This window comes from Cavia porcellus, unplaced genomic scaffold (genome assembly GCF_034190915.1).
Source record: "Cavia porcellus strain 051 isolate PalLab524CR breed Dunkin Hartley unplaced genomic scaffold, mCavPor4.1 scaffold_8, whole genome shotgun sequence".
Lineage (NCBI taxonomy): Eukaryota > Metazoa > Chordata > Mammalia > Rodentia > Caviidae > Cavia > Cavia porcellus.
In genome coordinates, this window is record NW_026947491.1 from 67,435,618 (window position 1) to 67,459,393 (window position 23,776).

Genomic DNA, 23,776 nt, shown 5'->3' on the forward strand with positions numbered 1-23,776 from the left:
AAAAGTCTTAAGCTGAACTTAAAAGATTGCCGCTTTAATTCCTCCATTGTTCATATACACAAATGGCCAGTGTAAGGACAAATACAAGTTAAAACTGAGTCTTATTTTCTCCTTTTGACCATATGGGAAGAGATTTCCCTCCTTTTCTTTTTCTTAAAACAGTTACTATAAGCATTTCATTCTCCTTTGGTGGGGGGAATATATATACATTATATATATATATATATTCAGAAAGTCTTTTTGCAGAACTTTAAAACTATTCTGCAATGTAAACAGAAAGAGAGATGAAACTTCAATCTCTCAGTTTTTTCTCAGAAGATTGGTGCATAATTTTATGTGGTACCTTGCTCTAAGTGCAAAACTACCTTCTGTCACAAAGATATGAAAGGTTTATTCTCCCCCGAATAAAGTCAGTTAGGTAACACAGTTGATCACTGTAATTACTAGATGGCTTAAGGAAACTATGTGTGGCAAACGGTGCTGTCAATTCCTATTACTTGAAGACAAGTTGCATGTATACAGTGGTCACATCATTTAGATATGTAAAAGGATGAGACTTCTGTCTTTGTAATGTCATAGCAGACTGCCTTTGATGTCATATGTTCTAATATTTATTCAGTAATAAAATAACTTTCCTTACTATTTTTAGATGAGGCTTTAGGGGCTGGCAGATTTAGTTTTAAATTCTATCCCCTCAACACCATTCACGGAAGTAATCTTACAATAATTTTCAGCTAAGAAAGAAATAAGGCAGTGAACTGGAGCTTCCCAGCTAAGACTGCATGGGTTCCAGATCTGCCAAGCTAATGAGCCAGGTGAACTTAGAGGTGAGCAGAGCTCCTTCACTGATAGTTTCTACCTTGAGCAGCTTCTTTTTTTGCTTCAGCATACTGTTTAAATATTTTTATTTGCTATATGGAAAACCTATTTTCTATGAAGAAATAAATTAGCAAGTACTTCACTGAAGATTATCTGCTTGTTTTACACAGTATCAACTTTCTAGTGGTTAAAGACATCATGCATGAGGGCCAGGAAAAAAGTTAACAACCAAAGTAGATACTGTAAGCAACACAAGGCAGAGTCATTGAAGTAGAAATGCTGTATTTTGAATTTGGTCCCAAAACTTTGAGGTCTACTATCTGTAATATTTTATATATCAAACAGTAATATAAGTACATTTTCAAGAGTATGGATGCATAGTTAAATTTTTACCAATGAAAAACCAAAAATAATCAGCATGCAATTGAAAAATGAAAAAAGCTATCACCTTCCCCAATAATAGTTGGCTTTATATGTGTAATTAAATATCAAGAAACTTACAAAAGAAATGAAAAGATAATTAATCTACCAAACTCCTAAGAAATTAGGCCAATGTTACATATTTAAGAAAATAATGACAATAATTTATCATACTGAGAACTTAATAGAGTGAAAATATCACAATTTTCTTGGCCACTTATTCCAAAAGATAAAATTAGATGTGTATCACCCAAAACACAATGCCTTCCTTAGTCTTTTAGGATCACTAACCTGAAAGTTCTGCAGATTTGGATATGATAATATGAGAGATAATATTCAACAAGTAAATGTGACATTTTTAATTTTCCAGAAAAAGTAGATGCTTCTGTTTTTTTAAATGTAAGTTAGAAAATTAAGAAAGGAAACAATTCTCAATTTTAGATAAAAATTTAAATCTTGCAAACATTTATCTGTACTTCAAATGTAATGGCCTGAGTCTTTCACCAATGGGCAAATAGTTCACCTCATTGATCAAATAGTAGCAAAGTCAGCATGTTGGAGCTACGTTTACATCTGACATGGCCCTTTTGCATTCACATATTCTTTCATGAAGTTTCCACTAACAAAGAAACTGGAACCAGATATTTTCTTTTTGTATTTTAAAGAGATTAAGACAAAACAGGACATAACAGAGAAGATCAGAACAGAACAATGTAAGCAAAACAGTATTTCACCAGAAGACAACTCATAATTAATGGTAACTATCCCGATGTCTCTTTCTTTGAAATAGTTGAGTACAACTTCATATACAATAGTATCACACATAACAAAATAGCATAAAAACACTCAAGAAAATGAGAGTATTACAGGGTTTTCAGAACCAAATAACCGAAAACAAACAATGGCTACTATATTATCTCATTTTCCATAGGAAATTTGTTTATACTTTAACATGTAATATAATCCAATAAGGTATAACATGATAGAGCCAATGGAAACAGAAGACTAAGAGCATGGTAGGACTTCATAAGATGATATTACCAGATATTTTATTTGTCTTAGTGCTCTTAACACAAAAATACACCTAATAAATGTATTTAATGAAATTTATAATTTTAATATTAAATCTATAGCCATTCTTTAAACATACTGCATTTCCTTGGTTCCTACTAAGTACTCAGCAATCTTCAGGATGATAGGAATACAGCAGTGGCTCAAATAGGTAAGACATTACCTTGAAAGAGTTACAGTAACATGACAGAGAAGGCTAGTAAATGAAAAGTATATCTACATAATATAATATCAAGTAATACAGACTGAAGAAAAATTAAGCCTAGTGAAAAAATGAAAAGAATAGAGGAGCTATTCTAGATAACGAGTTCAGATTTGACCTCTCTACTCTTCAATCTTCTGGGTCTTCATAATAAAGCAATACCTGAAGGGAGCTAAAGGTGGTGGATCAGTAAGCAGCAAAATACAGAGCTTCCCTGGGAGAGACAACCCAGATGCTAGAATAAAACATACTAGAAAGGACCAGACAGAGGGAGATGGATCCTCTCAACCCAGGAAGAAACTAAAGGGAAAAGAGCTGGTCAAACGCATGGTCCTGGGGCTACTATCGGAGCAGCTAAGAATATTGGCCACGATGCTCTCTCTGGAGCCACCTGAACTCGCACCACCATGAATCACCAGAGCCACAGTCATGTGGAAGTCAGGGATTGGTCAGCCCAATGGAAAATGGTGCCAGCATGGAGACCTGCACTAACCCAAGGTGAGTGCTCAAAATAAGACCCTCCTATGGAAAGGGTAAACCAACTGGACAACATGTTGGAATCCGGCAGGACGGGCATGAACAAGGAATGGCAGTTGGTTGCTCCATACCTAGAGCAGTTTGGTGCAATCTGGTTGGCCTGGGTCACACCCCTAGCCAGGACCCAATAAATTGTCCTGAATCAATTCTATACATGTGCCACACACTAACGTGGTGAAGGTCCCTGAAGGTTGACTGGCTCAGAAGGGAGGGGCAGCTTATACTACCCCTACTTGCACCTCAATGACCAACAGTAAAGTGGAAAGGGCAGCAATCCATAGCCAGCATGCTTCAGAAGAACCATAACCAACAAGGAAAGTGCTGGGACCTCCACTATACACCTGAATGGAAGAAACCAAAAACCTGACAAGAGAAAGAAATAAGAAAAAGCCCCCATCCCCAACCCTGCAAATACTGATCCAGGAGAGGTAAATACAAAAGAGATTGAGGGCAGCACACATGCAATATCAGACACGGCATCAGCGGACATAAAGAGATATTTTGTGACATTATAGATGAGCTCAAAATGGAAATATTAATCCAAGTAAAGCAAGATATAAGAAGATTAATAAAAGAAATGTGAAGCACCTCTCAAGAAGATGCAGAAGGAAAAATGGAAGAACACAAAAAAGGAGAGAAATATTCAATGAAGAGTTTAAAGAAAACTTAGAATACATGAAATAGATTCAAAGAAATTACCAGGAAATTAAAAATTCCATAGGAAGCTGGCAAAATTGCCTGACAGAAACTAGAGATAGATAAACAAAACTGGGAGATAAGTTTGCAATGTCTGAACATGAAAGGAAAGATCTCTTTAAAATAACAAGGAAACAGACAGTAACAACACATAGGCTAGGAGACAACAAGTGGATCTATAATTTAAGAATAAAAAATATGAGTGAAGAAGCAGGGGTAAACACAAAAGAAATACAAAGGCTATTTACAGAAATAATTAAGGAAAACTTCCCACACATAGGAAAAGGAAATGATATTCAGATGTATGAGGCATACAGAACTCCAGTTACATACAACCAAAACAGAGCTACACCCAGGTGTATAATAATCAATTTCCCAGAAATTCATCACAAGAACAGAATATTATACAGCATCAGAGAAAAGAAACAGATCACCTATAAAGGAAAACCCATCAAAATCATGACAGACTTCTCATCACAAACCATTAAATCAAGAAGAGCTTAAAGTGAAGTATTCCAAGCACTGAAAGAAAATAACAACAATCCAGATTGATATACCCTGCAAAACTATCTCTCAAAATTAATGGAGAAACAAGATGCTTCCATGAAAAAGAGGAACTGGGGGAATTCGCAACCACCAATCCAACCCTATAAAAAATAATGAAGAACATTCTAAAGAGAGAGAAAAAATACCAAGATTTCAGGAACATTGGCGAGAAGCCTCAGTAAATGGGGCAGACAGTGGAATGAAGGAGAAAAGTAGACAATCAATGGCAGAAAAATAGCATGGCAGAAATGAGGCAGAGAAGGTTGGTTATAATCTCTTAACATAGATGGCCTTGATACAGAAAAAAAAAACCCACAGGCAGAGGTAGGATCCATTGAGATGTTCTGTATAGGAAATATAATTAACCTAAAAGAGAGTTTATGAACCAAAAATAAAATATGAGAAAACAATGCTCTATGTGACAAGGAACCAGAGAGAAATAGGGACAACTCAACCAGCACCTGCAGATAGCTTGGAAAGACAGGACAATGTTGTGCAGTAGAGAACTACTCAGCTTATAACAAAGGAAAATCTTGAGACTTTTGTAAGTAAAGGAATACAACATGAGATCAAGTCCAGGAGTGAGGAGGGTCATAACCACTTAGTGAACAGCAGGTTGCCCCCGCAATCTAAAAACTGAGGGAGTTGGTGGGACCTAAAATGCGCAGTGCACCCTGTGGAAGTGAAAGGGGAGGAACAGTCTAAAAGAGGAAGGCAGAGGATATTAAGAATGTATAACAATTTAAACCCAAATTACTCTCACTACTTTGTTTATATTATATTCTGTTCCAGTTTGTCGACTTGTTTGTTGAGTTGAGGGCAGAGACAGCTATCCCAAAAATAGCAGGATATAGTACAGTAATCATCCTTAATTTCCTATTAACTTAATCTGAAGCCCTGCATAACTTACACTGTCTTATCATGACTGATCTTATTTGAACCTGGTTTGTTAGATTGCTATTTTGTATTGACTAATTTTATTTGAATCTGTTATGATTGATAGTATCATATCTGAGAGTATAGTCAACTGAACTGAAGATGACAAGATTCACTAGGATACCCACTCTGGTTTGATTATTATCTGCTTTTGAAGTCTTGTAATGTCTCCAATGTTTTGTTTTTATTAATATTTTTATGTACTACTATGTTCAATTATACTATGTCTGATTACGTAGACAATTCTATTGAAGATAACAAGAGACATTATAGTAACCATTGTAGATCACCTTGTATTGTGGTTTTATATAACTTTTTCATTTTTCTAGGAATTTGTTTTGTTTTGTCTTGCTTTGTTTTGTTTTTTCTTCTAATACAGAAAGGATACATACACATGTAGAGACTCATGCATACATAGAACTTATAAACAGTTTATGAGAACTGATTATATAATGCATGATTAAATGAACAACAACTTTGAAGAAAAAGAGACACTACAGTACCCAGTGCTGATTCTGTAACATCATTATGTGAAATCCAGCAATACTATTATTCTTTGTTCAGAGTGATTTTAGCCTGTTTTGTTTTGTTTGAATTCAACATGCATGATGATATGGAGAGTTACTATAACAGCCATTGTTGACTTCCCTATAGTCTGGTCTTGAAGACCTAAAATGTCTTCATTATCCTGTTCAGCTCAGTTTTATACTATGTTGTTTTGCATGAATTCACTATATATGAAGACATGGACAACTATTTGGAAAAAAACAAGAGATAATGTGATAGATAGTGAAGATCTCTGGTTGTCTTGCTTTGAAATTTATGTCTCTTACATTGCTTTCTTATGTTCTATTTTGTTGTGTTTAATTTTACCCTCTTTAAAATAAAAAAAAAAAGCAATACCCAAAAGACATGAAGGCTTTTGAGAAAGAAATCAGTGATTTTTCTAGTATCAGGAAGCAAACAAAAACTGAAAAAAACATATTAAGGATATAAAAGAGGATGCATCAAGGAAGACCTAAAGAATGTATGGTTCAGAACTGGGAGACCTGAATTATGAGTGATAAACTGAAACATTATCCTATGCCTAGATCATAACAACCCGGCAGAATTTGTAGTATAGAGCAGTTTAGATGGACTGTTTTGTCAAGAAGTAAGACTGAGTACTGGAAGTTTCAGAGTCTCTTGTAAAAGATTATTATACTAAGCAAATTAACAGATGCTGTAATATGTACAGCAATCTTACATATATGAATATACTTATACTGTTGCATAAGGGCATTCCATTCAGTCCATATTATGTATCTGATATTAAATATAAATGAACACATATGTGGGCACTGTTACTCAGGTGTGTCTATGGGTACATCTGCATATTTATATGAGTATTATCTTTATAGATGCCATCAAAATTTCTTGAAAGCATTTTTAGAAAATGATTCATGTTATAGAAATGAAAAGATAGATTCGATAAAAATATCTGTACAGCAGAAGAAAAATCTCCCTCCCTCACTGAAACAAAGGGAAGAGTCAAGCGGGGTGTTTCTATATTTTAAAAGTGGAAGATGGGAGAGAGGTCGTCAGCTCCAGAGACCAACAGCCCTGCCTGAGTGCACCCCCAGAGAGTAAGCCTACTCAGATGGAGCATCACTCCTAGTGTTATCAAGGTAGCTACTTAGTGAATAATATAACCGTGAAGAGCCTGCAAAATATCCAGAGATAAGCTTTCTTGGGTACAACCTACATTGTAGAATGGGTGTTGGAATAACACAGATAATCCTATACTTGCTTTCAGATCACTGGGATTTGCGCCTTAGCGGCAGAACTTCCTAGGAAAACATCAACTGTTACCCACTCACACAAGTATCCCTGATCAGGAGAAAGGAGATGAGGTAACCTGAAATCAAAGAGCCCTGCTTCTTCCTCCACGTGGGGACTTCACAGAATCCCACATCTGCTACTCAATGTTTTGCATGTACACAAACTAAACTTACAATGTGAAAGTCACCAAGGTGGTATTGTTTTCCTTTCCTTCGTCCACACTGATGATGATAGACGTTTTTTGGAATAAATGGAAGCACATTTGTTCTGGAAGTTAAATGAAAACAAAGTTATTCAACTTCTCTCAGACATAAACGTCTCAAGAGTTTTTATGTTTCACAGTTTACCTGTTTTTTCCAAATTGTCGATATTCATATATTGTAAGGGACCCATCATTAGTGAAAAAGAACCCAAAGAGCTCTCTGCAGGCATCACGTCCATTTCTAGAAAAATACAATGTCAAAGATTTTCAAATAGAAAATTTTAAATCAAATAATAAAATAAATGTGAGCATCTAAAAGTGGAAACACATAACTGTGAGAGTGTGGAATGGATAGCTGTAGAAAACACACCACAGCTTGCTGAACTATCAAATTAGATTTCGATGAAGAAAAAAGCATTATCTTATATCAATACGGATATGTTACAATGTGTGTTATTAAGTCAAACTACATTTTTAAAATACAGAAGACCTTAAAAAAACCTTTAAATCCTGCAAGAAACTACTCAAAGATATGTCATTTATTATCTTTCATTGTCATAAAAAAGATTTTAAATTGCCAAACAAGTATTACAATTTAAAAATACATATTTTACCAGAAATTACACAAAAACCATCAAATTGAATTACGTATTACTGAAAGCTTGTAAGACCGAGGCAATAGATTCAAAAATCATCTCTTGTTCTATGTTCTATTTTCAATAATATACTGTTAACCAAAACTATTAAAATTAAATTAATCATATATATATATAAAGTAATTTTAAGTAGCATAGGATTGTATAGCAGTAATATATATCTTTTTTTTAAAATTCACTTCTAAATTTCTTCTTAAAGTATCATTATGTTTTGGGCTACTGGAGAGTGAGTCCAAGGGCCTTCACACTGAGCTACATTTCCACTGTTTCTTGTTATTTCTTATTTTAAGACAATGTCTCCTTAAACTACTAAATTACCCAGGCTATGCCCAAACTCCTCCCTCAACTTCCCAGGGTCCTGGGATTATCATCATTTGTCACCAAGTTAAAATACTTTTAAAATTATTTTATTTTTATTATTGCTTTATAGTTTTGGGGGGGATGGGTTGCTTTTTCACTTTGGTTTGGGCTTGGGTCATTGGCTTTTTTGAAACAATGTTTCACTCTGTAATCTAAATTGATCTTAAACTTACTATGTAGTCCACACTGGGCTAGAACTTGTTAGCAATCCTTCTGCCTCAGCCTCCCAAATTCTGGAATTATAGTCATGCAGCCCTCTGTCCAGAAATTCAAATCTCTCATTAAATAATTCCTAGTTATTTTTTTTCCTAGAGCTTTGTATTTTCTGTAACAGATTAACTATCATCTAAAAACATGCATTCTAAATTCACATTTTTCACTTAAACAAAAAAAATTTGTCTACTCTCATTGTTTGTATGTAAAAAGAGAATATATATTTGTAAGTATAGAATTTAAAAATTTAGTAAGGACAATTACCTTGATATGATCCTACCATCAAATTGTACTTTATGCGAAAGCACATTTTCAGTTAATGTAGAGTGGGTTCTAATCCTGTTTAAAAAAATATATATTGTCAATAATTTTTAATGGTATCTACATTTGAATAAACAATAAATGTAGAACTCTCAAATTCCTAGTACACAATGAACATAAAAGAAACCATCCCAAAATCGAACATATGTCAGTGACTTTTGTATTGGTCTCTATGTTACAAAATGTTATAAAACTGAGTATTAGACAGAGAACACACTTGTGGCTGGCCCTGCAGCAGGGTTCTGTGAAAGCCATTTCTAACACTCTTCTTTACCGCCCTTCCCCCATGGAATTTGCTTTCTTAGCCTCTGCAGTTAGAGCTAAGGAGCTCAATTCTGCTACTAAGCTTTCAGAAATGATGTTATTTAGTCTGCATAAAACAGCAACATGGGAAGAGTTACAGCCTGTCAACATGAAAGGGAATGATGTTGCCACATAGCCGGTATGGTCATCAAGTAGCTATGAAAAGCAAGTAAGATCTAGTAAAGCCAGGCTAGACCTATAACATCACTATGCCTGTGAACTAAACCAACCAGTACTCACCGTCAAACACCTGGTTCTGTAAGAAAAATAAGTTCTGTCTCATTTGGCCCCTATCAGCTAGGTGTTCTGTTATGGACAGCTGAAAGTATTCCTTACCTAAATAGAAGAATAGTGAGAAAGAGAGCCAGGTGAAGCTCGAGCCTTGAAATACGTGTGTCAATTATTTAATCTTAATCGGATGGCAGTGAGTGATCTCATAAAATCTATGAGCCCAGGAGCTAATTAAAAATGTAACGCAAAGCTCAAATGCACACATTTTGGCACCCTACAATGACATCTTTTCTCTCAAGCAAACTAAAGACTCGGTGATGTATTGATACTTCCCTTCCCAAGTAATTTTATGATATCCTTTCCACAAACTTGCAAGTATAATGAAATAGCAATAATTTAAATAATATGTAAGGGCGTGGGTCATAGAGATCTGAAAAGCAACACCTCTACAAACCTAGACCTCCATAAAAAGGTATCAAGTGTAGGAAACAAGAGCCTGCTAAGCAAATGACAGTTTGTGAACACGAGGGAGCCATGAAAGCTCAGTTGTCTCAATTCCGTTTAATCCACTGGTATTTGTACACATTGAATATTCATTTTTTTTCCTGGAACAATTCTAAATGTTGAGAAAATAGTAACAATAACACCTACCATTTATTGAAGAGTTTCTAGTCACTAGTCACTGTTAAACCACTTTACTGTGTATTAGCTTACTTAATGCTTACAATAATCTTTGTGGCATCATTGTCCTCTTTTTAATAATAAAACTTACAGAATCAGACATAGGTTAAGTAAATTTCCCAAAGCCACATGACTAGTAAACAGCAGACATAGAAAAAAATCTTCTTCATAACTACTGTATTATACTATTTCTCATGAACAGAACTCTTTAATGGTATTAAACTGAAATGATAGCATCAGTGAATTTAGAGTCTTCTTAAAAAGAAAGAATAACAAATACACATTGATATGAAATTCACAGAGCCATATCAGGTTTTAGGTTCTTAATAAACTGCACAAATACTATCTATCCAATTTCTGGACCACTAGAGAAAAAAATCAAGTATATTAAGTATCAGATATGAAATGTATTATTATAATTTAATAATTATATAATATTTATAATTATTTGTTTATATAATTGTATAATATTTAATAATTATAACATTATAATTTAATAATTATATGATCAATAATAAATTTTTAAAGGCTGTTGGAAACCAAGATTTAAGTATGCAGCAACAACAAGCTGTTTTTAAACCAGAATTAATTTAACCGATTTATTTTTCATTGAAGAAGTACCTTGCAGAACTTTGATACAGAGGGTAAAACATGTCCTCTTTTAGGCAGTTGCTACTCAAAGAAAATGAGATGGGAAAAGCTAAACTATACATACTAATTGCAGCTTCTAAGTATGAAGCCCAGTTCTTTCCTTCTTTTGTGGGAAAATGAAAGAAAAGGAAAATCTACAAATTCAATAGTCCTAAGAAATACTCTCATAGGAATTTTCAGGCAACTGGATTAGCTTTAAACAGTGCTTACATGTGCTTAATATAAACCAATATTAATTAAGATAGGTTCAGAAAAAGAGATGAAACTGGATTTTTAAAAAAACCTGGAAGTCAATTAACATTTACAACAACTTATGACATAGCAACATTACAAGTCAGAATGAAAGTGACTTTGGGGTAGACACGGGTTTCTTAAGAAGATACAAAGGACATGGACATACAGGAAAAGATTGGTTAAATTGGTCAACTTTCAAGTCAAGATATCTGAGGCCAATATACACGTGGAAATATATTAAACTTATTTAATATCCAATGAAATAAGAATTAAAATTACCAATACATATTTATAAGAATTTTAAAAAAGACAATTCCAGGGGCTGGGGATTTAGCTCAGCGGCATAAGCGCCTGCCTTGCAAGCAGGCAGTCGTGAGTTTGATCACTGGTACCGATAAAAAGGAAAAAGACAAAAAAAAAAAAAAAAAAAAAGACAATTCCAACCATTGGCAAAAAACTGCTGCATCTAGAAAATTCACTCTGCTACTAAAGCAAATTGCCAGTTTGAAGAAATATTTGCAATAACTTTTAAAGTAACAAATGATCTAGAAATTCTACTTCTATCAACTCAGATTAATGAGTACAAAAGTTCGTGAAAAGGCGTGCACGAGTAAACGCATGGTAGCACTACTCAGAAAAAGTCAAATGTACAGAAGCAAAGTTCCCCAGAAAAGAAGGAGACAAAAAAAAAGGACACAGAAAAATACAATTACAGAAATCTGGAAATAGAAAAAGCACTATTGTAAGTACTGGTAGATTTTCTGTTTTTTCAAGCTGAAAATATGTGTCAATTGTAAGTGAATTCATGGAAGAATTTAAGTAGGCTGCACCACAGTCCTGTTAAAGTCCATAATAGCTCAAAGGCATTCTAAGTTATAAAGCCCATAAATGTAAAAAAGAAAATAATGAGCAATACTAATTTTAACATACCAGTGAAATTTAGCTAGTATACATTGCAGGGATAAAAATAATCTCAGTTACTGTATTATACATTTTCCTGTGTATTATCCCAAAATGTTGTGTTTTTCCTCCCTAAATTATAAATTTAAAAAATCTAATGGACAAAAAGGGTACAGTTAAGATATCACATCTAATATCTTAAGATGGCAGAACTAGCATCTGAACTGCAAAAATGGGATTACTCTTTATATAGTAAAACATCAAAAACAAATGAAAACTTTTCAGTTACAGAAATAAAATTTACCAATACATTTATAACACAATGCCTCTTCATTTTATATAATTAAAACCTTCTTACTTTGTTTCATGGAGTGTTCTTTTCCTAAGTCGAAGAGGTGGTCTCTTTGAATCTGGAGGGATATGATCATTTCCTTGTTTCTCAATGTTTAAATTTTGTTCTGGATCACTGATTACAGCCCTAAAAGGAAAAATACCAAGTATGATAACATGAAAAGGCATTGCTCTATTATTCAGATACTTTAATAAATTTTGAAAGTTCATATACCAAATGAAAACTTATACCATTGTCCAAATAATGCTTTTGTCAAGTATGAGTAAATTTAATAATTAAAATATTGACCATAAAAAGTGAATATTCCATTGTTTCAATATTACCTAAAAATAAAAGTTTTGAGGGAGCTAAGAACTTCATGTTTTTGCTATTCTTTAAACAAATAGACACTGCTGATTTCTGATAATGTAGAGAGAAACACAAACCATGTACAATAAAAAAGTGATGATTGCCATAAGAGAAATTCAATGGGCAAACATAAGAGAATGACTTCAGTCTTGAAAGAAAAAAATATACAGAAGTGTTTATCAACGCTCTGAGAAGACAAGATGTTTCCACTGACTCTTAAGAAGCAAATAGAAGTTAGCACTCAACAGAGAAGGGTATCGCGAGCACAGGAGCAGTATGCACAAGGCACAGAAGCATCCAGCACTGCACACGCAAGGAGCTGCCCAGTGTGGTGAGGAAGAGAACACGTGGCAGAAACCAGAGTGCCTGGGTTCAACTTTACCTCTTCCAGAAATTTGCTAAGTGAGTTTCCCTAGTAATTCTGCTCTAGGATATAGTTTCCTCATTTATGAAGAGTAATCTGGCACAGTGCCTCTCTCAAATAATTATTGTGATTAAATAAATTGGTTTATACATGTATATGCTATTATACATGCATGTAAAATATTTATGTATATACACACATAAATATTGTTTTGTAAGAGTATCTGTCTCTAATAAAAAAGTTAGACGGCTGGGAACAGAGCAGATGAGCAGACAAGTAGGAGAGGAATCCAAGGTCTAAGACAAACTGAATAGTCTGTACTAGTACAGACCTACTAATACAGACTGAATAGTCAGTATTAGTGGGTCCAATTTTTCAGCACTCCTGTTACATCCTTGCCATGTGTTCCCTGCGGATGCAGTGTACTTTCTTACTTCTTGACCTTGAGCTTGGCCATTTGGTTCTCTTTGGTCAGTTATATATGACTGGGCGGCACTGCTGATTTTACTCAAACTAACTCATACAAACTAACTCTTGGTTTGCTTGGAAATCTGCTGATCTAGGATGATGCTAGCCAAGTAGACCAGCTGCATTTGCAGAAGCATTTTTTTCTTTAGTCTAGTTAGCTAGACAAGCAGTGTTCTTGTCTCAGAGACAGCTGAAGCACAAAAGAGCAAATGAAAACTTGGGACCTAAACTCAGAGCTGAGATAACTGCTTTTCTCATGCTTATGTAAGTAACAAGATCCACAAATCAACTCTACCCTAGACAGCTAACCTAAACATTAAAGACATTTGAACACAAGCTATTGTACATAGTTAGCTACTAATTTTTGTGGTGACATGTAACCATTGTAAGTACTACATATTTTACAAAAACTATGATGTAAACTACTGAATGGTTTGATTTGGCTTATCTTTTAACAGATTGACTGTAGCTTCTGGATTTAGAATAAATCAATAAGAGGCAAATGCAGACACAATGAGACAATTTAGGAAATAAATGTAGTGATCCAGGAGATAGAAAGCAATGGTTAAAACAGGAATGTTAGCAGGAGAAGGAATGCATTCATTTTGATGATAGAATTGAGAGTATTTGCTGACAAACAAGATATAGGATTTGAATGAAAGAGAGGAATCAAAGGCATCACCATTTTAGGCCTAGATAATTTCAAATATCCAGCTGTCATGGAGAAAAATTAAAGATCTGGTCACGTGATCAGACTGGAAAATGTACAAATGAAACCCTAGATTAGAGATACATCGCGTAACATAGTGAGTTTTTAAAAATGTGATACAGGATGATGTTACTTAGGAACCAAATATAAAAGAGATCAAAGAATTGAGCTCTTGAGCACTTCCACATTAAAACTTAGAAAGCACACAATCGAAAGACTCTGAATGTGAGCAGAAGAGAGGAAGAAAACAGCCACATGTGTACAACAGGAGGCCAAGCAAAAGAAAGGAAAAATGTTTCAAAACAGACAATTTTCAGCTAAGACAGAAGTTGCTAATGGGCCAGTGAAGGAGAAGTGAGACATCATTTGTATAGTAATATAGGTGCCACTACTTATCTTACAAAAAGAGAGCGCAAGTAAAGTACACAGGATAATAGAAGGAGATACATGGAAACCTTAAAATACTGAACTGCTTCAGAGAATATTTCAGAGATTCCACAGTGCTCGAAAGATGCATACCTCCCACTAGTAAGCACTGTAGCAATTTAAGAAGGACATAAAAGTGTCTTTTGACTGATGGGCAATATTTTTAAGTAGTCATTAAGTTACTATGAAATAAATGGTTATTGTTATTTAGACATTAATAATAAATGTAATGAATAGAATTGTTAGATATTTCGATTGGTCTAAGAGGGCTCTGAAATACTAAGACTGCAGAGAACAAAGGAAGCTCAGTCATACATTATTTAACCAGATATGTAAATGTTGTACATGAAAAAGAAATGCAATGAAAACTTTTAGAATGGTTTACTGCTCCCAGATATGAACTCGGACCTAGATAAGTGGTCTATCATCATCTGCTCTGCAACAGTCTGTTTCTTCTTCTCCGCAGCCACACTTTCCTGAGAAAATAAAAATACCACAATTTTACTATTCAAAACAATATGTTTAGTTCAGAACTCCTAAAACATGAATGAAATATTTCTAATTTCCTTCTTAAATACAGATTGCTATCCATTATTAATAAATTTAAATTCTTTTTTTTTTTTTTATCCGTACCGGGGATCGAATTCACAACCACCTGCTTGCAAAGCAGGCACTTATGCCACTGAGCTAAAGTCACCGCCCTATAAATTTAAATTCTAACTTAATATAAAATTGCTATGTTTTCATGGGCTTAAATTTCAGCAAAAATCACTGGACATTTCCAACAGGCTGCCTTACATTGTGTGGAATCAGAATAAAGCAAAGAGAAATATCACATCCTTTGTCATCCTCTATGACTCCCCTCCTCAAGACATGCCGTGCAAAATGCATCTTTATCTGTGGCAAGAATATCAACACTAATACAAAAAGAGTCTTGTTTAAAACTGTTCACACTAGAAGAGGCTGAAACTGAATCGGAATTGTTTAACCTTATACCAAAACTCTGAAACAGAACTCCAATCATTAAAAGAATGATAAACTTGTCCATTTATGTAATTCATTAGTAAGTCGACTAATTTTTCTCAATTACTGGTTTCATTGAAGTTTATGGTGTTTATACTTTGGAAGAAAAGTTGGAATCCCCTCAGGCACAATGATGTAGAGATCTGCCTAAACATAAAGCAGATAATAAACAGAAGTCACATTCACGCAAAGGACTTGGCAACACTAAAAAATGACTAAAGAACTAGAGAGAGACATGAAAACCACAGGCTCACTGCTTCTGGTGACTAGCTAAGTAGTTAAAAATTAAAGATGTTTCTACCTACATTTTAAAAATAAATCAGTACTAATTTCTGTTGCCTTAAAAGCTTCCTCATATAAGCATTTCCATGGGGAAATAAAACAGATAATGCCCTGCTGCAGCAAAAAAATAAAACTTAACTTATGATAAATTTACATACATTGTCTCTGAATGTAATTGTAAGAAAAGAAATCCATTAATACCCAGAAAGCTTTAGGTTATACTAAGAATAATACCCAGTGGACATTAAGTATAGTGACATTCATTTAAAATAAAATTTCAGAGAATAACAAAATAACTTCATTCAGAATACTATTTTGCCTTCTAAAGTAGCTTTGCTACTCTGATGATTACCTTGGTAACACTCTATTGTTCTAAGCATAAAATGACAAGCATAGAAAATCATATGTATGCTGTTTGATAGAAGAACTGTAATGAATTTGCAACTTGGAATAGCCATTAAAATATCAGTCAGCCTGGCCCAGAGTTTAATTACACATTGCTCTCAATTCAGTACACACTGACTCTGTACCATTACAAGCAAGTAAAATATATAAGGATTTTCTCTTCAGTGCTAATGACAGTGTAACTTGGTAACTCCATAATGCTTTACTATTATTTGGGCTTTTTAAATCAGGGTTTTCACAGCTTGCATAGCATTCATCCACCTTGCAATATAGCTAAAATAGTCACCCAGGTTTCCACGGGCCAGTGGACTCTACCTTCAAGTAGTTTGGTCTCCTTACTGCAAGAGAAATTTTACTAGAGAAAAAAATATTTTTTTATTATCTGTGTATCCCAGAATGATGAAAGCAATTCTCAATTTAATTCACTTTGAAAAATACATAATTAAAGCTAATATTGAAAGTTTAAACCTTTACCTCATTAGTCCTAAAGAAAACTTTATTGGTACTTTGTTCTTAACTGGCCAGAATTTCTATAGTATTAGTAACTTATTAAAAAAAAAACTAACCAGGCTTCTTTTTGAAGAAAGGGGTGATGCCAAGTAAACTCACTAATGTAGTAACAGCTAATTTATATTCTCAAATATTATAAGCTAAATTTTTGACAAATGGTCAAATTCAAGATAATTTTTCTACAGAAAATACACCAAACACAAGTCAACCATTTTTAAATATACTTGATTTGCCCACTGATAATTATTCAACTCAGTCAAAATTCAGTTATTGTAATTTATACAATTGTAAGTCCATAAAAATCTTAAAAGGCAAATTATTTTAGTGGCTTCTGAAATAACTGATGACTTACTGCATCTGATTTCCTTGTACTGAGCTGTGCTGGGCAAGGGCTGGACGCATAACCGTGCTGTAAGAGGGCTTTTCTGTCCAGAGTTGTAAGGTCGTTCTTGCTGACTTCTGGACTTTGTATACTTGGACTTGTACCCTATACATAAAAGCAATAAATAAACCATCATACACATATTTACAATATTTGTTTTTAACAAAAGACAGATAACCATTGAATATGTCACTGATTATTTGTGTGAATTAAAAGTACAAACTCTGATACTCCGACTACGTATCTTTGAATCCCTTCTTAGCTAGATGACCTCTCAGTGCCTCCGTTCACTTACAGATAAAATGAAAATATCTGTAAGCATTTAAAATCTGGAAATCAGTTAATAACAATAGAACTTCATTCATCCATGTCGCACTTAGTGTGGGATTTCCAATGGACTAGCATTGAGGTTCACCCTGGGGATTGGTGGAACCCACCTCTAGGTGAATCTGGCTATTCATGAGTCTTGGCCTTGCTGTTTATAGCTGATCCCTGCCCCCATGCACTCTGACACTCTTCCCTTACTCTGTGTCCTGGCCCACCATGAGCTAAACAGTTCTGGTCTGCCACAATCTTCTGCCATGTGTTTCTGCCATGGAGCCAGAGGATAGAGGACTGAAACCATAAGCACATTAAATCTTTTCTCCTTCAACTTATAGCCATTGCATGTTGTGTATCAGCAATAGGAAAGCTAAATAATGAAATTCACTAATGCACTTATTTTTTCTAAAAATTTATTTAAGCAAGCACCAAAATAATGCTAAACATTATATAAACTAAATTAAACAAATTAGTATAATAGATATATTTTTGTAAAAGCATTATTTTAAGGTTGAAAAACCTCTCAAAATATTTTTTATAAAGAGAAAAGAAAAAACACACAGGAAAGAAAAACAAAAAGCAAAATAGGCAACAACAAAAAACACCCCAAAACAATAACAATCTGGGCTTTCAAAACAAGATGGTAGGAATTTAACAATAGTTGTTATATTGCATATTGCTATTTTCAAAAGAGTTGCTTAGATTACTAGATATAGACATGCAAAATTGATCTAATTGTATGAGTATTAGTTGTTCTTTTCCAAAAACTAATAGAATTAGTAGTATAATCATCTGGGCTATCGTGTATATATACACAAATTTATATCTTTTTCCTCAAAAGAATTTTTATTTCACCTTGTTTTTAACATTTTATAAGAGGAAAATAGTAGTTCTCCACTGTTTATCAAATTTCATCTCCTTGTAGCAGATTTCCATATATTCTTTTCCTATAGTTAGTTAATGGCAACTGCTCAAGTCAAAAGGTTTTTATTTTGAAATATTTAATTGATAAATATAAGATGTATATATTCAAGGTATATAATGTGATGGTTTGCTAATTAACAATTGCCAAATAACTCATCCGTCAGTATACACAGTAAACATACATGGGGGGGGACACAAAAATTACAGTATTAGTAACTATAGGCACAATATTTACATTAGTTTCCCAGAAACACATATTGTTTCATATATATATATATATATATATATATATATATATATATGAATGAGTGTGTGTGTGTGTGCCTTTTTATGCCTGGTTAATTTCAATCAAAGTAATGTCTACAGATTCAACTCTGTACGGATCACTCTTGATCTTCTCTGCCTCTCAAACATATAGCCAACCTATTATCTAACCATTTTAGCTCTGCCTCCAGAGTTCAGCTGGAATCTGACTTCAAAGACTATTTCCAAGTATTTTTTCCAAAATTCAATATTAGCATATCCACTATGCTTATGAAATGCCATTAAACTTATTTTATTTGTTCTTATACCCATAAATATTGAAGTTTCATCAAATTAATATTAAATGTAAGATTAAAAATTTCAGCAATTTGTAAGGCTGCAGTCCTTTCTGAAAATGAGACCAAAAAAAAAGAGGAAGTGATGACAGTTTTAGAGTAAAGCAGGTCACTGTGAAGCCTGATAGTTTTCAACATTAGAATTGAAATTGTAATCCAACAGAGTTCATGATAACTATGTTAGAAACATGTATGATACTGTCTTATTTCTACTCTCTAAGCAAGTGAAAAGCTGCTAACAGTACTGGTTCATATGGCTGCAGTTTACACATATGAAAATGATGATAATAATCCTTTAGGTTTGTTGTGAATAGTCAACTAGTTCATAAGTAAAATATTTTAAATGGCTCCTGGTATAGGCAGTAAATGCTATAACACATAAACTTTTAAATTTCCCTAAAATTTTTCAAACCCTCATACATTACCTGTTCATCTTTCTTGTCTCTTGGAGATTGTTGATGTGTGATAATTGATTTTGTCTTTTCTTCATTTCTCTGATTATACTGTTTATATCCTTCTTTCATTTCAGTTTTATATTGTTCATATTTTAGCTTACATTGGCCAGTTGGTGCTGGCAAATTTTCAGGTACTATGTCCAGTTCCTACAGGTAAAGAAGAAATATACTGTCCACCAGAAAAAAAATAGAAACAATCGTTAATTTTCCTTATGGACATTAACAGGTTTACCATTTACCTTAGTATTTATGTCTAAGAAACTGAATATCATAACCTATGTCCTAAACAGAGGTGATACTTACAGCTGCTAGCTGGCACAGCATGACAGATCAATCCGAAGAGACAGAACTACTCAGAACAGGCTTGACCCTAAATAGCAAGAATCCTATGTTTTGTTTGGCATTTGCAGATCAGCCCTTGTTCCAAAAGAATTTGAGAAAAGAAAAATAAACCTTATATTCTCCTTAAATGTTTAAGTAGGTAAGTTTTCTGTTTTTCTGTTCCAGAAGAAGGCCACTGTGAATAATTTCTTCCAAAAACAATCATAGGAATTGGAGACCACTAATGTTGAGAAATACATCTTGCCATTTCTGAAACATTAAAATATTTTACTTTCTGGTATTATTTAGCTCTCTGCCACATTTTCTTGGGAATTAGATATATCAGAGTCAGTGGTAGAAGAAATTTAAAATAAGTTTTATACAAATACAAAATACAATGCACACATTGACCCAAAATTCAATATTAGCATATCCACTATGCTTATGAAATGCCATTAAACTTATTTTATTTGCTCTTATACCCATAAATATTGAAGTTTCATCAAATTAATATTAAATGTAAGATTAAAAATTTCAGCAATTTGTAAGGCTGCAGTCCTTTCTGAAAATGAGACCAAAAAAAAGAGGAAGTGATGACAGTTTTAGAGTAAAGCAGGTCACTGTGAAGCCTGATAGTTTTCAACATTAGAATTGAAATTGTATTATACAAATACAAAATACAATGCACACATTGACCCAAAATTCAATATTGAAATTGAAGGAGCAAAAGGAGCACAGGGTGCTAGTCCAACCACTAAAAAATGTTGAAGATGTTCGAGTCTAACCAAGAGAAAGATGAAGCAGTCTCAGGGGGGGAAATGTAGCAATATGGAGTCTAGGGTATTATTTATGAAATTTCCCAAAGCGAAGCTGAGGAGAACATGAATATAATCAGATTTATGACAAAGACTTACAAAAATAGAAAACCAAGTTCTACTCAGCGTAATACTAGTGAAAGCTTGCATTTAAGTACAAATCTCCCAAGGAAACATATTGAATTAAGTGCAGTTATTTACTCCACAGCATTCTGTCTAGTAGCCTGAAGTCTGAGTCCATTTCTGAGAAATAAAATTTATAACTAAAACTAATAAAATCTCATCTAAAGCTTTGCCATATTTTTAAAATTCCTAGATTTCATATTTTAATACCTGCATTTTATCAATTGTATAAGAAATGTTTAGCCTGTTTTGCAAGTGCTAGATCCTGAGTTCAAGTCCTAGTACCAAAAAAATTTTTTTAAACTTCCATCCCTAAGTCTGAAAAACTGTCAAAGTAAAATTACTCTACCACCACTATCATTTAAAATTTTCATATATAAAAATTTTTAATTGGACAAGGCACAGACTAAACACAGTGAAATCCTGGATTAAATGTAGTACTAATAATTCATACTATACTCTCAAAAGTTAATAATAAACCAATATATAGTAATCAGTTCATTTACATGATGTTGAGTATTTGATATTTGGCATGGTGCAATCCAACCAAGATCAGATGACTTTGATGGGTTAAAATGACTATGCACTGCACTAGGAGAACCATACAAAAAATCATCCTAAAAAAACAAGATAATGATACTTACAACATATACATGTAATAACAGTGTAGTACCAAGTTTATTATGTTAAATAGTAAGTAAAAATTACCTCATCATCAGAGCCAACAATGCTTCTCAAATCAAGTGGTGGGACCCTGAAAGAAATAATACGTGTACATCATAAATTTTTTACAGTAAGACTTTAACAAATTGTAAGTCATATACAAAAGGACAGAAGGTAATGGTATACTGGGTCCTACTGGCCTGTGATAAGCTTTTGTTAAATGTTCAATAATTTTTCGAGCTGGTCGTTAAATACATCTGTTATTAAAAATAAAATCACACAAATTTATAATTAAATTGTATTAATAATAAAGGTAATAATTCCCCCAAATTCATCCTTTCTTAATGATTTCACTGTACTTTGCTACTTGAATGTGTTTTAGAGAATATTTTTATTGTATCTGTACTGTTTCTGTTCACCAGTTTCACATAGATAATGTGAAATTAGCCATAGTAGGATCATTTACCCTGAAATTGGTAAATACTTTATTATTTCACTGATTTCTAAGAGTTAAAAACAAGTGAAGAAATTGTGGATAATTCAGATTAAATTTTAAAGTGCAACAAGTCTATAGGTGTCAAGCAGTGAAAAGCATCACTAAATACTGAGAAATATAATTTCAGTATTCAAAACTATTGATTTCACAAAGAAACCATTTATGCATTTCATGTTAAATGACAGTATCAACAAACATTCATATTGGAACTACACTGTCATTCCTGCAGCCATGGTTCAGCCAAAAAAGAAAGTTCAAAACAAACAAAGCGAGCATTTTATGAGTGCCAATTGTCTAATGGACTTTAAAAAAAGACCTTATATTTTACTATCACTTGTAAATTTCTTGCAACATGTACTTTATAATAGTAAAACTTTTCATCATCTCAAAAAATACTTAAATTTATTAATAATTAACAAGTAAGATTATATAGTATATTTATATACTTTTAGAACACTAATTATTATTAAACATTTACCAAAACACAGTTCACCCAATCCTTGCTACATACTCAATATTTTATATCTAGTAATTAAGCTTATTGCCATTCTTTAGGCCTATAGGCACACATAAGGTTATTTATATTTCCTAATTTTTAATCTACAAAAATAGCATTGCTCGGGGTTTAGTTTAATTTCTACTTTCCAAGAGGCCCTATAGCCTAAAATATTTGATGTATATTACACTTTTCAAGTCCTCAAGAATGTAAAATATAAAACATAAACTAATGCATTCTAAATAAAAAATAAAATTTGATAACATTGATTACATTATAATATAATCTCAAGAAAAAAACACGTGTGTATGTACTGTTAAATTAATTTTTACTATGCCAACTATAAAAAGGAAAATCTTATATAATTCTTTCATAAATGTATTTAGTAAAGAGATAGATATATTTGCCCAGATTTACACATTACACAAGGTATACAGTGTCAAAATATCACAAAGTATTCCATAGGCATATATATATATTTATGTCTTTATGAATCAGCCAAAAAGTAAATTTGAATTTTTAAAAATAAAGTTTTTAATTAAAAATACTTTAGACGGCTATTGAGACCATATAGAAATTAATCAGGTAAGGAAGTCAAATATCACATGATTTCTCTAATATGAGAAGCACAAAATAGAAATAAGTTAAATAAAAACAGAAATAAAAATAAAAAAGAGATGGTAGGAAAAAGGGAGGTAAACTTTATGGAGATGGAAAGGGGAGCCAGGGAAGCGGGGAGAAGGGAATGTGGAAGTAATTAAGATAGATCTCAGGTCCAGTTCCCCAAGGTGAATGCAGTTCTCATGTATCACAAATATATTCCAGTAAATCACAAAGATATCTTAACTTTTTCATTGAATTGTGAGGTTGATATGAAAGAAAATAAAACCAAAGAATAATTACTCATAATCTTACCATTCTATGACAAGAACTATCTTAAGTTTCATATAGTAATATTCAGATTTGCTGTATGCATATTGTTTCTACTGGAGTTCAAAATTCTAGCTGCTTACGCTGTATAGCTTTGCTTTATTTTTTAACTTACAAAGTACGGCAAACATTTGTCCATTGTACAATTCAAATGGAAAGCAATATGACTTACATAGGTGGACAGGGATTCTGAACTGCCCATGATCTAGAAGTCCAATCTTGCTTTAATTTAAAAATAAAATAATTAGAATCAGTATTTTTCATATTTTACAAGACAAGCAGTAAATCAACATAATAAACTTAGTTATAATTTTTCCTTATATAAAAATAATAAATCCCTCTCTGTTGTTCATAAGACACAGATAAAATGATGGCATGACATATAATCACCATCTGCATAGCACTCACAAAGAAAATAAGTCTACAGCAGAGCTTTACTGCAGCAGGAGTAGCCATATTACTCTAAGGAAAAAGGATTTCTAAACCAAAAACAATCTTTAATGAGCGAAGGATGAAGAGTCACTCTGAGAAAAAGAGATAATTGTGTCACCCAGGAAACAATCT

General features: G+C 33.1%; 1 protein-coding gene across 1 annotated transcript in view; it reads right to left on the minus strand.

Annotated features, from left to right (window-relative positions):
* Positions 1-23,776, minus strand: part of Caps2 (calcyphosine 2) — a 44,847-nt gene that overhangs the window by 15,923 nt on the left and 5,148 nt on the right. The window contains exons 3-11 of the mRNA XM_023567685.2: positions 23,385-23,434; positions 21,336-21,381; positions 19,339-19,515; positions 17,040-17,174; positions 14,876-14,943; positions 12,159-12,278; positions 8,744-8,818; positions 7,396-7,491; positions 7,222-7,315 (exon numbers count right to left, since the gene is read on the minus strand). Coding sequence (XP_023423453.1) covers positions 7,222-7,315; positions 7,396-7,491; positions 8,744-8,818; positions 12,159-12,278; positions 14,876-14,943; positions 17,040-17,174; positions 19,339-19,515; positions 21,336-21,381; positions 23,385-23,434 — 861 coding nt within the window. The remainder of the gene's footprint in view (positions 1-7,221; positions 7,316-7,395; positions 7,492-8,743; positions 8,819-12,158; positions 12,279-14,875; positions 14,944-17,039; positions 17,175-19,338; positions 19,516-21,335; positions 21,382-23,384; positions 23,435-23,776) is intronic.